This window comes from Notothenia rossii, assembly GCF_949606895.1.
Source record: "Notothenia rossii genome assembly, chromosome: 5".
In the NCBI taxonomy this organism is placed as follows: Eukaryota; Metazoa; Chordata; class Actinopteri; order Perciformes; family Nototheniidae; genus Notothenia; species Notothenia rossii.
This window is the reverse complement of record NC_136903.1, coordinates 20,077,624-20,095,333: the sequence shown is the minus strand read 5'-3', so window position 1 is coordinate 20,095,333 and position 17,710 is coordinate 20,077,624. Positions and strand designations below refer to the sequence as shown.

Below are 17,710 nucleotides of genomic sequence, written 5' to 3'. Positions count from 1 at the left end.
ACCCCGCCTCTCTCTCTCTCTCTCTCTCTCTCTCTCTCTCTCTCTCTCTCTCTCTCTCTAACTCTCTCTCTCTCTAACTCTCTCTCAACCTCTCTCAACCTCTCTCTCTACCTCCCTGAGGACAGTTAACGTGTTGTGCTTCTCCCCTCATCGTCACATCGGCTGTGTGTTGTAGTGGTGTGGGGGAAGTCATTAGAGTCACAGTAATTTACCCTCTAAAGGATGCGCAAAAACCTAGGATTGTCTTTCTTTTGTCAGGCGGTAAGTTGGCTTTCTATGTTGTTTTAGTATCCTACAAAACGTACGTAAGTGAACATCAGGTTGGATTGTTAAATGATCTCTTATTTCGTCTGTGGTGACTCGTTCTAATGACCCAATGAATTTATTTATCAAGTCCTTTTTCTATGTAGGCTTTCATTGTTTTTTGTTATTTCAGCATTTTTGCTTTGATTTGTTTGGGCAGTTGTATCCTCGCTATATGGCTACATTATATCTGTATTATAAGTGAAACTCTACTTTAGTTGGAGGCTATTCTTAGATGAACTGTTGTAGATTATAGAACTCAAAGTGTGCAATGTATGATTGAATCAGTCGACAGTATGTAATCAAACGAACTGGTTCAGTTTGACAAACAGTGAGAAGCCAGCAGGAGAAACTGCTTCTGGTTACCTTTTTCAAAATAAACTGTTATCATCGTGGTCACAATACATTTAAGTGGCCAAGAATGATTTTGCAAGGATAAATAAGCACAGTCAAATGAAATCCTATAGACATTTTTAATTATGAAAACAAAACATCTTCTTGTTGTGAACACTGGATGATCTTGTTTTGAAATTTAAAATCCACTTCCGGTTTCGCTCTGTTCATTGTGTGTGTGTGTGTGTGTGTGTGTGTGTGTGTGTGTGTGTGTGTGTGTGTGTGTGTGTGTGTGTGTGTGTGTGTTGACGCAACCGCAGAAGGTGAGGTGTTTGTGGTCCATTGTTATGCTATATTTCTTGTCAAACTTGTTGGTGATCATACACTGGTTTGTTTGCTCCTGGTAAACTAAACTGACAAGAAGGACAGAACTACAAACTGTGGTGTGTCACCCAGCTTCCTTGTACTGGTTTGCACACACACACACACACACACACACACACACACACACACACACACACACACACACACACACACACACACACACACACACACACACACACACACACACACACACACACACACACACACATGACACCCACGCAGGAGTTAGAGGAGTCGCTCTTTAATCCGGGACCTTTAACAGCGACTGTATTGTTTGGTTGAGATAGATGCCGCCGGGTGCATTAGCAGCAGTCAAGCGGATCACGTCGCTTTTGTGTGTACATAGCCTGCAGGTGGAGTTCAACACACACACACACACACACACACACACACACACACACACACACACACACACACACACACACACACACACACACACACACACACACACACACACACACACACACACACACACACACACACACACACACACACACACACACACACACACACACACACACACACACAAACACACGCGCGCGCGCTCCATGCGCCATGTGCTGCTGCTGACCTGCCGTAGACCAGCTGCTCGGCAGGGGTTACTGAGTAAACCTCCAATCTCTTTAATTACCTCCTTCTCATATAGAGGCTACTGTAAACCCAGACCGCAAAGCTCACACACACCATGGTTTCAGATTAACCCGTGTTTTTTTTAATCTTTAAATTATTAAAACTACATTTTCGCTAAATTAATTGTCAAAAGACAATGCACATTAATCACCATAATATATTTCTATGTTTTTTTTTGCTAGGCTAATGTGTATCTATTTACCTGATCCTACTTTTTAATCTTCTGTAGGCTAGATAAATATATTTTGAGCTGAATCTTTTGTACAGTCCATTAGCCTAATCAAACGAAAGAAAATTACCAGGCAACTAATTTTTATAATCTATCAGACATTAAGATAATTATCAAAAGGTCATTTCCAGCCTTCAAATCAGAGGAGTCGCTGCTTTTGTATGTATTTGGTCCTGTGATTAACTGGATTACTGAGAAGATATTATCTTCTTTACCTTTTTTACCAATGGATCTTTTAATACATTTTTCTGGAGTTTCAAATAGCTTTATCTAAGCCAATTTTCATGAAATTAGAAATATCTTCCTGAGACCTTTGGAGGTTGAGGTTCAAAGTTGATTCTTGAACCCCGAAACAACACTTTGAGCAATGTCATAAGGGGCCTGTTAGTTCCATCCAAAAAATTGCCAATCATTGTTAGTTGCACCCTAAAGCACATTATCGTGTTCCTTATTCATCATGTTACATCCTAGTTTGAGACTGGCGATTGTTTACATTTTCATTCTCATATTTTAAAAGGTATTCTTGGATACTGATTAATTGATTGGTTTATTAATCTTCTGTATACTAAGAAGAAAAAGAAAAAAAGGGTTGGACAAGCACAACATGGAGACACAAAGCAAATAATTTTTGTTACAGCACCCACAGCTGACAGCCAAAAGTCTGTAATACACAGAGGACGGAGGTGATGACAGAAATAAATCAGCTGCCAAGGCTGCTGGTCTCATTGCTCTGGTCTAATCTCTTCACTGGCAATGTATGAGGAAATAATCCATAAAATCTGAAAACTTAATTTCCTCAGAGACAACAATATTAGCTTCTCTCTGATTTGCTGACCCAAACCTCACCTTGAATGTTTCAACACTAACATCATTGTTTACTACCCTGATCGTTGTTTTGTAGCACACACCTCAATTACACACTTTACACTGTATACTTATCTAAGACCTGCCTGACGGCCAGTCCATGTGCATCTGTCTTTCTGTTTGTCTTCGCACACCTTTGTGCAGCGAGAGTGTGTCTCTGTGTGTTCTCCCCCCCGTGTTTGTTCAGATGGTTAAGGTCTAGCCACTGTGGTGTCGGCACCTGGTGAGCCGGCCCCGGGGCCAGAGGAGGAGGAACTGTGGCTGTCAACTGTCAGACACAACCCTGTACACACCTCCGCCACCAATGCTGAACACACACACACACACACACACACACACACACACACACACACACACACACACACACACACACACACACACACACACACACACACACACACACACACACACACACACACACACACACACACATTGCACAACCTGCAGGCAAGAGTCAGAGGCAAACCAGGTGCTGAAACAAACTGAGACAGACCTGGATTGGTTTGCCTCAGATTGTTTTATCTTTTTGCATCATCTCCGTATCAGAGAGCCGAGACTGAGCCACGCGCTGCAGAAAAGATCGATAACTCGGAGGAGAAAAACAGAAATGTAACAGACATGATGTGAGAGGCTGCGGGGTGAGACTGAAAAGGAGAAAGTGAGGAGAAAATGACAAAGCAAAGAAACGATAACACGGACAGATAGAGAATAGTGTAAGGGTCCCAAAACCGCTGCTATTTATATCTTCTTTCTGTATCTGACAGACTCTGACAAGATGCTCAGAGACAAGCCCACTGATTAGAGACACGGAGAAGGGGTCACTAGAAGAGAAGAAGTGCCCTGGAGCCAGGAGGAGGTGCAAATAGAGGCCTGAGTTCAAGGGAGGAGAGGAGAGAACAAAACAAAACAGAGGAAGAGATTTTTCTCATGTAGCCATCTCGTCTTTGCTGACAGCCCACATTTCTGCTCTAAGCTGTGGCTGCGGTAATTTATAGACCTTTTACTAACATCTCGACTCTGTTATGATTGCACAGTAAACATGGCTCTGCTCTAGCGGACACACTGTTTGATATAAAACAGAGTAATGACTGCTACACTTCCCATACTTTCGTTTCTCTTCCCGCTGCGTGCTGCTAATTCTCTGCTCCAGCGTGTGTCTGGATGTTGTTTCCTGTTTGCTTTTTCGCTGGAGGTGTTGGTTATTACAGTATGTGGTTTTTCTGCTCCATTTATCCCAGGACCATAAATGTGTGCTGGCTGTTTGGTCCCTAGGGGTCACATGCATACGTTTTGTGACTCACAAATGTCCTGAATCTTGAGTCAGCTAATTCTGGACTGGCCCGTCTTTGAATGCGTTTATACAGGCAGCTTACATATGTGTTTTCTGGTTGGTTCCGACTTTCATGTTAATTTAGGTGCCTATTTTTGTAATCCTGAGTGTGTGAGATGATGGAGTGGGAGAGTGTGTGCGTTGTTTATGGATTGTAAGGAAGTGTTAAGTGTTTCTGTGCAAGCTGCAGAGTGACTGGAGCTAGTAAAGCCATTTAGCAGCCCCTGGAGTAACCCTGGAGACTGCTGTGTTGACGCCACTCTGACTGCTATTACAGACAAGTTTAAGAGGCTGTAAAACATTTGGCAACTTTTCTTCTCCCTCTCTTTCTCTCTCTCCTTGTGTGTGTGTGTGTGTGTGTGTGTGTGTGTGTGTGTGTGTGTGTGTGTGTGTGTGTGTGTGTGTGTGTGTGTGTGTGTGTGTGTGTGTGTGTGTGTGTGTGTGTGTGTGTGTCAGAGGAATGTGAAAAAGTCTGCCAGCTATTGTTACAGCAACAGTAGCTGTTGTTACGATTAGTATCAGCTGTAGGGGCCCACATTAAAATGTCCTAAAACTGAAATAGCATAGTGTGTCTGTGTCTGTTTGCACACTCATTATGGTCTAATGGAAGGTAACTTTTTATAAACACAAATGAGGATAGTCAAGTTAATCTCTAAGTGCTAACAAAGTAGCTGAAAGAAGAACACACACACACACTCAGATGCCAACGGAATGAGGGTTAATGAGTAGGTAGTGTGTTACAACCTCTTCTGCTTCCATCCAAATGAACACTCCCCTCCTCATACACACGCACGCACACACACGCACGCACGCACGCACGCACGCACAAACACACACACACACACACACACACACACACACACACACACACACACACACACACACACACACACACACACACATTGTGCTTTTTAATGAGCTGACGGAGCAGGTCCCCCCTGCTGTCCTCACAGTCCTCCTGTACAGTCGTTGTTTGTCTGTTTTTGTGTGTGAGAGAGAGAGAAAAAAAAGGTGTGAAACACACAGGCCTTAACATGTCCTAGAGCCCTTACATCATGTAAAGCAGATTGTGATTGTGTGTTTGTGTGGGCATGAATGGAGTCAAAACCGGATTTCCATTTCCGTTTTGGCAAGGGCCATAGTTTTTTTTTTTAAATGTTGTGGTGTACTTTGAAATATTTTCTGTCACAGCAGGTTGGCTTTATGGGTGGGAGCGTCAGTGGGTCCGACACTTTGGTCTTGGGTAAAAATAATTTAAAAAAATGTGATCAATTGCAAAGAAATTTGGGGCAGACATTAATCGTTCCCAAAGGATGAATCGTTACGACTTTAGTAACCCTCTGACTTTTCATTTATTGCCACAAGCAGGAGTAATGTTACACTTCACACAAGATACCTCTAAACTAAAATACCTAATGAATATATAACAAAGGTGCTCATGGTCTTTGGAAAGGTCCCATTTTCCCTTTTAAGGAGAGTTTCCAGTTATTCCTGCACCCTGAATGCAGCACAAATGCACTCACAACACAAGTGAAACATAATTTGTGTATCCTTCCTGTAATCTGCTCAAAAATGTAACACATGAAACACCCCCCACCACGTTTCCTGAAAATCAAGCCATTAGTTTGTGAAGATGCATTGCATGTGAGCATATTTTGTACTTACCACATGCATGTTAACATGGTAGCATTAGTGTAATAACAAGTTCAATGTGACTCATAAACATGAATATGCCTATTGTAAGAAAATAAGCATAATATTGTCTACATTCAGCTAAGCCTGAATGTACATTACGATTTCATCAATACCAACAAATATTACCATGTTGGAATTATTATACCCTCACCTTATGAGTTTGTATAGACAATGTTTTTGCTAGCTGAGATCATATTATACAAACATTTGCATAATTAGCTCAAAGCACAGTTAAGCCAAAACGGCACAATGAAGTCTGACGAGTCTGATAGTATAGTCTGAGATGTCCTTTAATGGCGACTGTATAGACACTTTCTCACTTTTGTTTATCTTTACAACATTGCCTTTCTAATTGCGTCATCTTCTGCCCAATATTGATGAGGCTGTCGCTCCTTGTTTCACCATCTGACTGTTTCCTGGTGTGCAGGGAGCATTATAGCCTCATGGGGCTGCTAGCATGGCCTTTCACTTGTGTTTATTCACTCAATCGTCACTTTTTAAAAAACATTCCTAAGGGGAGTTAAATGTCTTAATTTGTATTTAGGACAGTTGTGTGCTTCACCCTCCAACCTCCTGCTGTCCGGGGCAGCAGAGTTCAGAGGTGAAGGGTGAGAGGTCACTGTCAGAAACCTCCCCTCCCCTCCCCCACCTCACCCCTGTCCCCAAAGCAGACAGGGCCGACGAGGAGAGAGACAGAGTGATGGATGGAGGGTTAACACTACCCGCTGCCACACACACACACACACACACACACACACACACACACACACACACACACACACACACACACACACACACACACACACACACACACACACACACACACACACACACACACACACACACACACACACACACACGTCACACACACACACACACACACACACGTCACACATACACACCCTCCCAGTCATCACCCAAAACCCTCCTCCTCCTCCCCCCCTCCCTCCAAGCCACCCCCCCACCAATCACCCCCCACCCTCCCGTGAGTACGAGCCAAAAGGAGGAAGGTTGAAGAATGAAGAGAGAAAAGACAACGACAGAGAGCACAGTTTGAGAGAGAGAGAGAGAGAGAGAGAGAGAGGGAGAGAGAGAGAGAGAGAGAAGGGACAGCTAAGGAGAAAAAATGGAAAGATAAAAAGAGTGACAGAGATGAGAGAAGAGAGGAAGAGGAGGTAGGATGGAGAGGGTGATAAATGGAGAGGGAGGGGAAGGAGGAGGAGGGGGCGGTGGATGGAGAGGAGGAGTAGGAGGAGGGGGGAAGTGGATAGAAAAGAGGTCACGTGACCATGTAGCAGCTGCAAGGCTGAGAGGGAGCGAGAGAAAGAGTCTCACAGAGGAGCAGAAAGACGACGAGCAGGAGCAGTGAGCGGGAGGGTGAGTGTGTCTGTTTGCATGTTTTAATTACGCTCACATACATATGTTAGTATGTTTTAGTTTGTGAATGACACGGGTATATATCCGAGAAATAGCCTGCAACAAAAGATTGTAGAAAAAAGGAAGAAAGAAAGCAAGAAACAGAGAGGAGATTATGTGTGTTGGCTTTTGTTAAATAAGCTCCAGTGTGCTGAGATAAACGGGAGAGAGAGAGAGAGAGAGAGAGAGAGAGCGAGCGAGAGAGCGAGAGAGCGAGAGAGAGAGAGAGAGAAAGAGAGAGAAAGAGAGAGAGAGAGAGAGAGAGAGAGAGAGACGGGAAGGAAGGAAAGAGTGAGTGGAGAGGAAGGAGGGAGAGAAAGAGTCGATAGAAACTGTCTTATCATCTCTCCCTTGACTGCTGGGCTCAGCAGAGACAGAGGTATAGACACACACACACACACACACACACACACACACACACACACACACACACACACACACACACACACACACACACACACACACACACACACACACACACACACACACACACACACACACACACACACACACACACACACACACACACACACACACACACACACACACACACACACAGCCTGTCAGGATCTGAGCTTTTACTCTCTTCATCTCTCTTTCCCTTTCTGTCTGTCTGGTTCAGTTTCAATTTGCTTTATCGGCACGACATATAAATTCAAAAGTGTAGCAAAAGGTAAATGGTGAATAAATTAAATTAAATAAATGAGGATAAGGCTTGAAACAAAAAGGTAATGATTAAAGTACAGTGAACATTAAAGAAGATCTGGTGTACTCTGGTTGTTTTCTGATGTAAAAACACACCATACATGTCAGAAGCTGCAGGCATGTTAATATACATTACACCCATTGGATGTGTCATTCAGAGCATTAGATGCAGTCTGACAGGTTGTGTTATCTGTCTGTTGCTTTGTGGCAGCTGATAACAGAGGAAACTTGCAGGACCACAAAGCTTTATCAACAAAGATGTAACTCTAACTGTTTTTTATTTTTATTTTCAAGAATGTACAGAAACGTTTCTCTGTTCGTTTACAGAATTTCATACTGCAACATCTGTCACTCTCTACTTTATGTTTACATAGTTTAAGATTTGGCTTCTGTTCAGTTTTCTTCATTCTTCCCTTAGTATATCTTCTTCTCACTCTGTGTATCGCTCTGCAGCTTCCTCTGCCTGTTTTTGCTCGCATGTGTGAAAGCTGGCAGGTAGTAGGTAGAAATCTGGCATCCGTGAAAATATAAGATTCATGATACTTTCAATTCACAAACTCTGTGAGCAGACCGCCCTTTTTTCTCCACACCCTTCAAATCACCCGTGTGATGAGCAGAACATTCAATAATGCCCGTTCAATGTGCACGTATGAATTTTTCATGAGCATGTTTACTGCTTAGGCTGTTTGTTTTCTCTTCCTGTGGCATCATGTGTGTGTGTGTGTGTGCGTGTGTTTAAAAGGGGGTTTTGTGTGTGTGTGTGTGTGTGTGTGTGTGTGTGTGTGTGTGTGTGTGTGTGTGTGTGTGTGTGTGTGTGTGTGTGTGTGTGTGTGTGTGTGTGTGTGTGTGTGTGTGTGTGTGTGTGCGTGTGTTGTGGTTGTGGTAATGAGGTCATTGCTGTAGCTAGCAGGCAGGGGGGCTGCTGGCTAATTCCAGCTGTAATTAACATTACTGGGTCAGTAAGAGGGTACGGGTGAAGACAAAGGTTACACTAACCACGTTTGCTCTAAGTGTGTGTACTATAAAGCAGATCAATGAGATTGCTAGTTATCTGCGTGTGTGGGACAGTGTGTATTCATGTGTGTGACCACATACTTGCATCTGGGTGTAAAAACGGCATTGATACTAAATTATGTTTGTGTGTAGACAATCCCGAGGTTCTTAAGATGTGTTGGCTGGCTCCCTTGAGGAAATGGACATGTGCGCACTCATGTGTGTGATTTGCTATTAGGGTCACCGCTCTATTTGACACAGCTCTAGTTCCTCCACTCTGTGTGTAGGGGAGCTGACCCACGCGTATGTGCTCACTATGATGTCCAGACACAAAGGCAGAAACACACACACACATGTACACACACACTTGTCCATTCTCTTTGAGCACTTGTGTACAGGTTTCATTTATTCAAGATAAATAAGATACCAACAGTGTTCAAAAACTGATGAATGTTATAACAAAATAATTCAAAGCTTTGTTTTTACTTTTATTTAGAGGTGATAATCAGTTGACAAAACTGGCTTTTTACCTGGATCTTCTGTGCTTTACTGAAAGATATCAAGCATTATACTTCAGGGTGACATTTGTACACATATCAAAGCTCCTCACATATTTCCTTCTGCTCACCTCCTCCTCAGGTATGAACCATGAGTCCAATAAATCACAATCATTAGGAATGATCTCCACGGCAACTCGCACCACGGCCACTGTCAGTCCCCTCAGCCCACTAACCAATGGGAACGCAGTTGCTCAGTCTGCAAACTCCGGATTCGCCGCTGCCCTGCGTAAACTGGCCAAACAGGCCGAAGATCCCAGAGGTGAGCAGTGATCTTAACTCTCACACACACACACACACACACACACACACACACACACACACACACACACACACACACACACACACACACACACACACACACACACGCGCACACACACACACTGAGCAACTGAGCAACTGAGCTGAGGAACTTAATGCTCACGCAGGCATTTTTCCTGGTTTGTAACAGATTGAACAAACATGAACATGTAACATGGCTAACGGTTACCCTTTTATGCTAAGCTAAGCTAAGCATCTCTTGGCCATAGCTTCAAATGTAACTCTAACAAAAAGCAAAAATAATTATGAGTATTAACAGCATTGATTTGAACACAGTATTTCAACACATTGACAATTATTATGTAAGTAGATAATTTCACAGACCAAGGTTGTGATTTGTTGATTAATGTGAAGCATTTTACTGCTTGGTAGCTCTTGTGTGACCGTGTGTGTGGTTGTGCATGTGTTATGTGTGTGTGTCTGTGTGTGTCCTCACTCAGCTCATTGGTGTCCTAATGAAGGTGTTGAATAAGATCTGACCTATCCTGACCTCTCCCTCTCTGTCTCTTCCTTCATCCGTTTCCATTCATCTCCTAATAATGAGAATCTAATTACAGCCAATTATAGCAAGCTCTCTCTCTCTCCCCACCCCACTCTACATCATAATCTCTCTCTCGTTCTTTCCCTATAGCTCGTTCTCTACATGATCTAATTCGTCCCCACCTTCCAACTCTCCACCTCATTATTTGCTCTTTCTCTGAATGTGTTTGTGTTCCTACTTGTTATTGAGTGTTACAGTAAAAGAGTAGCGTGAATATTAAAGACAACACACACTCATACTCTCTCTTTATCACATTTAACACTTCCCCCTTTTGCCCCGCTTACCACCCCCGCCTCTTTTTAACACCTTTATTCGTGACACCCTTCTTTCGTACTCTCTCTATTAGGTTTATCAGCATTGACTTGCATGCATTTCCTGGAGATTTATCCTAACCATAACCAACACATGCCTATCCCTAACCCTAACCCTTACCCTTACCCTTACCCTTACCCTAAACCTAACCAAGTCTTCACCCTAAAATGAATGATTCCCCTCATGGGGACCTCCATTTTGTCCCCATAAGGGAGGCGAGTCTCCACACGTGACTGTGTAAACAGATTTAGGTCCCCACAAGTATAGTAGTGCTAGGCCACACACACACGCACGCACGCACGCACGCACGCACGCACGCACGCACGCACGCACGCACACACACACACACACACACACACACACACACACACACACACACACACACACACACACACACATACCTTCTGTACCTTTGTTTACACTCTCTTTTATTTCTGTCACGTTTTGCCACGAAGCGTTTCATCAAAAATAATTGAATTACTGTTTACCTTGTCACAGACCAGCACACTGACTGAAAACAGTGTTTTCTTACCCTGCAACATCTGCATTATTTCACGGTGGGATCGTTGGATCCTGAAATCGTTTTGAACTGATCACCGTCTGATAGCTTCAGTTTATTCCTGCCTCTCCAGCTGTTATTAAACCCTTCTCTCCCCGCCTCAGGTTCTGCCATCAGCGGTGAGTCGTCTCCAGTCTCTTCTCCAGCCACCAGCCACAGCTCGCCAGTCTCCACCCCTAAGCGGGGCTCATTAGGGCCCCTCTTAGGCCAGACCAGGGGTCACGGTGTCCCCGGCACCCCTCCAGTAGTCACCATTGCCCCCACCAAGACCAGCAACGGCCTGTGGAGGGCCGACGGACGACAGGTAAGAGACGTTATTTATCAATCAGTGACTGCTGCTCTCAGTCTGTGTATCTCTACTCTATGTTTCCTTCTGGTTTCTCTTTTTCTTCCATCTCCCTCCCTTTCTCTTTCTCTCTCTCTAAGATGAGTCGTTCGTCTCTTTCTATCTCCTTCATCTTTCCTGCTGCTGCTCCCTCCATTAAATTAATAGTCCCAGTTCTTGTCAACATCAAACTGTCAAAACCAGCCATCCCTCCATTTCTTTTCTTCTATCCCCCGACTCACACTCTCTCTGTCTTGTCTCATTCTTTCATTTTCATGCTTTCACCCCTCTGCCTCACCCCCTCTTCCTCTCACTAATCAGTCCATGTCTTTTTCTGCAACACATGAGGGGTTTGTAAAGAAACACTGGAGGCTTCAGAGACTGGCACCTATTGTGTTCAGCTTCCTGCAGTGTGTGTGTGTGTGTGTGTGTGTGTGTGTGTGTGTGTGTGTGTGTGTGTGTGTGTGTGTGTGTGTGTGTGTGTGTGTGTGTGTGTGTGTGTGTGTTTGTGATTGTGTGTATGTGTGTATGTATGTGTGTGTGTGTGTGTGTGTGTGTACTTGACCCTTCACCACAAAAGGCTTACGAAGTGAAGAGGGACCAGTGTATGTGTGTGTGTGTGTGTGTGTGTGTGTGTGTGTGTGTGTGTGTGTGCGTCTATGGATGTTTGCTTGTGGGTGTGTGAGCACATTTAAGGTGGGGCGAGGAACCAGGCCCCTCACACAATGCAGGGGTGAGCCCCCACAGTAGCCACTTCCCCCTGGATCAGAGCTGCCTTTCTCCCCCTTCACAAAGACCACTCTGTGGCTCTGCCTGCCTGGGGCTCCCATTCAGACATTCAGCGAGAAAGAAGGAGGGAGGCAGGGAAATAGAGAATAGGATGTTAAGAAATGAGGGGAGGGAGGGTAAGAACGAGCAGGCAGAGAGAGAACTCTGAAGCTCTGCGTTGATTCAGTGTTTGTCCTTACTGTATGCAGCTTGTCCTGTAACAGCACGATTTAAGCTAAAGAAACAGACAGCGTGTGTTTATCGCTGCATGTGTGAAGGCCTTTGGCTGTCTGCGGGGGCAGAGGTCAAGGAATGTGATGGCTGTTCTCCAGACCCTCCTTGTGTCGCCTCCCCCTCTCAGTTTCAGCCAGTGCAGATTTCAGAATGATATAGTGAGAGAGAGACAGTCTATCACTGGTTTGAATCTGCTTTCCATTAATGTGGCACATTCAAAACTATTCAAACATATTCAAAGCACAGACTTTTCACTGCAAGTGTTGTGCAATACTTGTAGCAGATCAGCTGGTGCTGGCAGAGGTAATTTGTTTGCAGTTCGTCCGTGGTCTGTCTGACCTGTATTGCTGTTTGTTGCTGTGGCAACAAGATTTGACACAATATAGTGGAAATGTATGGAACTGTATGTTTTTATTAATATACTCTTTTTGTAGCTATTTTTTTCTTCAGCTTCATCATTTTCCCTGAAGATTAGATTTGTTGAGCAATGCTATCAGTTTGGCTCTATAAATGGCATTGTCAGTATATTCAAAAAAGAAATTGTCGAAGTGCTTCAAACGGGTGAAATAAAGCTGCTATGTTAAATATATATAATAACATGTTAAAAATATAGCTTGGTTAACAACCCATGTGTAGCTTCACAAACAGCCTTCTAAACTTTGTCAACAACTGCAACTACTATGAATTTTAGTCAAATTTGCAAAGACATCCAAGTTGTCCAGAGGATGAATCATGTCAACCGAGTGGTCCACTGACTTTTCATCTGGTGCCCTCATTCGGTTGTCATCTGTCTTTGTAGTAAACTTTAGTTAGTAAAATACTATCAGCTTCAGCTGGTTTTTGTCTGAAGTGCTGATTAGCAAATGTTAGCCTGCTAAATGGCCAAACTAAAGCGAGAGCTGCATTGCTGTAGTTTAGTCTCTATTTGGGGAGAGAGTAGAGTAATGACACTTGACATATTAAGCAAAGTGGGACAGAGCCAGCCCCTGAACACAGTCACGTGGTATGCATCGTTACCAACAGTGCCTCTTTGTGTTTTAATTTTATATGCAAGTTTGAAAAATATCTTTATGTAATTTGGGCTTTCCTATGACTGCTTTTGCAGTGTTGATTTGAAGGTAGAGTACTATAAGAAATCGAGGACTTTGTAGTGACCAAATCCTTTGCGTGGGAAGCTCTTAGAGAGAGAGCAACGGAGGAGAGAGCTGTTGGCCATAAATTAGGATCATCTTTCCACTTTAATCTTGACCTGTTATGACATATCAGACCCACTTTTCCACTCTGCTGAGCCTCTGGGTGCAGCTCCGAGGGGGAGGGTTACCCAGTCTCAGTTCCCTTTCATTTTTTTCATGCTCAGATTCAATCTAGCACACACTCAAACCCAATGGATATTCACAGTTATATGTGCTCTCTCAATGTCTTTCAGGTGGAGCCGAGTGTTCTCAGTAGGGAGCGGGTGGAGAACACCCATCCACAGCAGGGTAAGAGGACTCCGCCCATCCATTCACCTCACCACTTGGCTCATCACTTTGGTCTAACCCCCAGCTCTGTAATGCAGGACCCTAGGATACAGAGCCTTAGGTAAGAGCATATGTTTGTTTATAAAAGTAAAGAAGTTTAATATCACTCCTACAAATCTTAAAACAGAACCCATTATGAAGTGTTCCAAATAAATACGATGTGCACTTGTTCTGCAGTTTGCCTGGTCAGATGCACCCTGGTGTGCCCTCGGGTGGCATCCCAGAGGAGTACCTGAGAGCGCTCCGGCCCTTCGCCACCTCAGATGACCTCCGAATGGCCTCCCTTCCCATGAGTTTGGACCCTGCCCATGCTGCACACGCCGCAGCCGCTGCTGCTTACTACCATCCTGCCTACCTGCACCACCAGTTGTCCTTACAAAGGTAACAACACCACCTTGTACTACTAACCCTTAATAGAGGTTGTCCATTATGGATTTACACTTACGGAATACAATGACGATTCCAATATTTAGTGAGCAGTGTGACCAATGGCCGATGTACAATGCCGATGTATTGTTGTTTTTTGCATTTTTTTGCCATTTATTAAATAGAACAATTGAATGATAATAACACATGAGACAAAACATTGATGACATTTATTTGATATTTATTGTCTGCATTGTCTATATTTACATAAGCACTCAGTTTGCAGTTTACTTGAAGTACCTGCAGTGTTTTAATTTTGATAAAGGTGTATTATAGTTCAGTCTGTGCTCACTGTGTGCACATTTTCTGAATTAGAAATGCGGGTTTAAACCAATTCAACAATTTATGCTGCTACTTTATGCGAGTATCCTAGACAACAAAACAATAACAAAATGGTCCATCCTGCTAGTCCCTTTTTTATTTTCTAAACCACCTGCAATTCTTTTTCTTCATATTTCATATTTCTGCTGATAACCCTACAATACCTATTGTCTAACTCCGTTGCTCCTGTCTATCTGCCTGCCTGTCTTTCACAGGATGGACGAGTCCATGTGTCTTTCTGCTCTGCGCTCACAGTTCTACTCTGTGCCTGGAGGGGGCGCCTTCTCTCATCTTCACCCCTCTGCCCTCCACATGCACCTACCCGGAGGCCGCTACCCCGGAGAAATGAACCACACAGCAGCGCTGGCTGAAAGGTAACACACACACACACACACACACACACACACACACACACACACACACACACACACACACACACACACACACACACACACACACACACACACACACACACACACACACACACACACACACACACACACACACACACACACACACACACACACACACACACACACACACACACACACACCCTCTCTCTCCCCTGTGCAGGGCTCTGTAATCTCTCTCTGCAGGGTAGGCACAGGTTGCTGAGTGTGTGATATTTTTAGCACACACCCCACTGTGCCTCCTATACACTCATCTCACACACTGCCCTTCACACACACACACACACACACACACACACACACACACACACACACACACACACACACACACACACACACACACACACACACACACACACACATTCACACACACACACACACACACACACACACACACACACACACACACACACATGCACACGCACATGCACACGCAGACACACACACACACACACACACACACACACACACACACACACACACACACACACACACACACACACTGCACACACATGGACATGCATATGCAAGGCTGACATTAAGTCTCACACATAAGGAAGTCTCTTTCACCCCCTCTTTCTTTCTTTCTTTCTTTCTCTCCATCTTCTTCCAACTACTTTTTCAGTCACACAATACACTTTGTTTCTCTGTGGCAAGATGCACAAGGAAAATGTTTGTGTTGAAATGGATGTTATTTATCGTATATTTCTGTAATGGCTCCTGCGTGTCCTGTAGGTTTGTTTGTGTGTGATTGATTTCTGCTGAATGTGTTCTGTTTTGTGTGTGTGTGTGTGTGTGTGTGTGTGTGTGTGTGTGTGTGTGTGTGTGTGCGCGTGTCCTTTTCCTGTGGATACCTATTAAGTGTTCATCTGCTCTTGCTCAGTCATGCTGTGTATGGATTATTTTCCTCATGGCAAGTGGAGAGCGTGTGTGCATATTTGTGTGTGTTTCTGCGAGTGTGTGTATGTTTGAGCAGAAATGTTTGTGTGAGGTTCACCAGTGTGTGGTTAATATCTGCCTCATGTTGGGTGTTGCATCTCTCACCTTCTCCCCCTGTGTGTGTTTGTCTGTGTGTGTGTGCCTACTTGTCAACCTCCCCCACAGGCTACAGATGGAGAATGAGCTCCGCCAGCGAGAGAGAGAGCAAGAGCGTGAACGAGAGAAAGAAAGGGAGCGCGAGGCCGGGATGGAACGAGAGCGGGAGAGGGAGAGAGAGAGGGAGGAGGAGCGGGAGAGAGAGCTGGACAGACAGAAGGAGAGGCAGAGGGAGAGACAGCAGCAGATGGTCCGAGCAGCCGAGAGCCACTACCTGGCTGAGCTGCAGGCTCGCAGGGCCCCACCGGAGGAGAGGGCCAGGCCAGGGGAGAGGCTGACCCCGAACAGACTGGGTACACACACACACACACACACACACACACACACACACACACACACACACACACACACACACACACACACACACACACACACACAAAGACAAAGGGGGTTTCAAGACACTCTGGGGGCCCCAGGCAGAAGAGACCTACACCCTAATACATCCACCACCACCAGCCCCCCCCACCCCCACCCCCCGGAATTGAAATTACGAAGCTGAAATTATGAAGCTCTTGGTGGATTCCCGACATGTCATTGTAGTGTCAATCAATGTAATCAACCTTCTTTGGGGGCCCCTTCTGGTCCGGGGCCCCAATAGTTGAATACACTTCTGATGGTATTCTGGCTCAAGGAGAGGCAGCATTAAGGAACCAAAAAGTTAAAGGTTATAAGGTTTTAATAGATGAATCATAACCCTGCTCTTCAGGGGTGTAATGCTATTTCTATAAGTACTGGAGCGCACCTATGACACTCTCATGCGTGCACCGCGGTTGTGGCTTATTTGAAGGTTTTGTAAATTCTGTCAATCAACATTCTCCAGCCAGAATAGTCAAAGCAGATTAATGAGTGAATGTGGGCGATTCTTCTAGTGTCTACTGTTCATAGCTTCTTTATAGTTTGAAAAGCTCCTCCACTGCATGAACTCTCTGCAGCAGAGCCGTTGGTGTAGTGCTGCAGCCTGAGAAGTTCAGTGCCAGCGTGCCGTATTTACGCAGCCATTTACTTTGTTGACTGTCATTTGATCACCTAAAAAACGACGGCATCCATATTCTCTATGAGAGACAGGAAAGATGTAGGCTATTCCGGCTGTGATTGGTTGTCACTTGTCCTCAGTGTGTAGAGTAATTATGAATCACACATTTTTCTAATGTGCATTTTGCGTTTAGGTGCTTTTACTGTCCTAGTTTGACCTTCAGACTATTGTAAAAATATATATATTTTTATACACAATGTTGTTCACACTGACACAGTTTATGCACTTTGTGGAGCTTAGCCGCACAACAAAACTTTCATTCATATTTCTTGCCATCCTTAGGGCAGGTATAATTTTAAATCTTCGAAAAGTATGGTACTGTCCAAACTGGCATGTGTCACTTAAGATTCCGAATAGATATTTAAAGGATATGTATTAAAATGTCTGACCTATCATCTTGTCCACA

The 17,710-nt window shown here is 44.3% G+C and overlaps 1 protein-coding gene across 4 annotated transcripts in view; it reads left to right on the top strand.

The window, feature by feature from the left end:
* The window catches only part of LOC307039244 (genetic suppressor element 1-like), a 37,779-nt gene that overhangs the window by 14,143 nt on the left and 5,926 nt on the right, over nt 1-17,710 (top strand). The window contains exons 1-7 of one of the 4 annotated variants that reach the window (XM_079681117.1): nt 137-261; nt 9,522-9,701; nt 11,277-11,476; nt 13,926-14,080; nt 14,197-14,400; nt 14,982-15,140; nt 16,281-16,564. In XM_079681117.1, the coding sequence (XP_079537243.1) occupies nt 9,524-9,701; nt 11,277-11,476; nt 13,926-14,080; nt 14,197-14,400; nt 14,982-15,140; nt 16,281-16,564 (1,180 nt within the window). In that variant the 5' untranslated portion in view covers nt 137-261; nt 9,522-9,523. Of the gene's footprint in view, nt 1-136; nt 262-6,990; nt 7,146-7,544; nt 7,564-9,521; nt 9,702-11,276; nt 11,477-13,925; nt 14,081-14,196; nt 14,401-14,981; nt 15,141-16,280; nt 16,565-17,710 lie in introns of those variants that run through there. The other 3 variants (XM_079681116.1, XM_079681118.1, XM_079681115.1) reach the window with 3 other exon arrangements.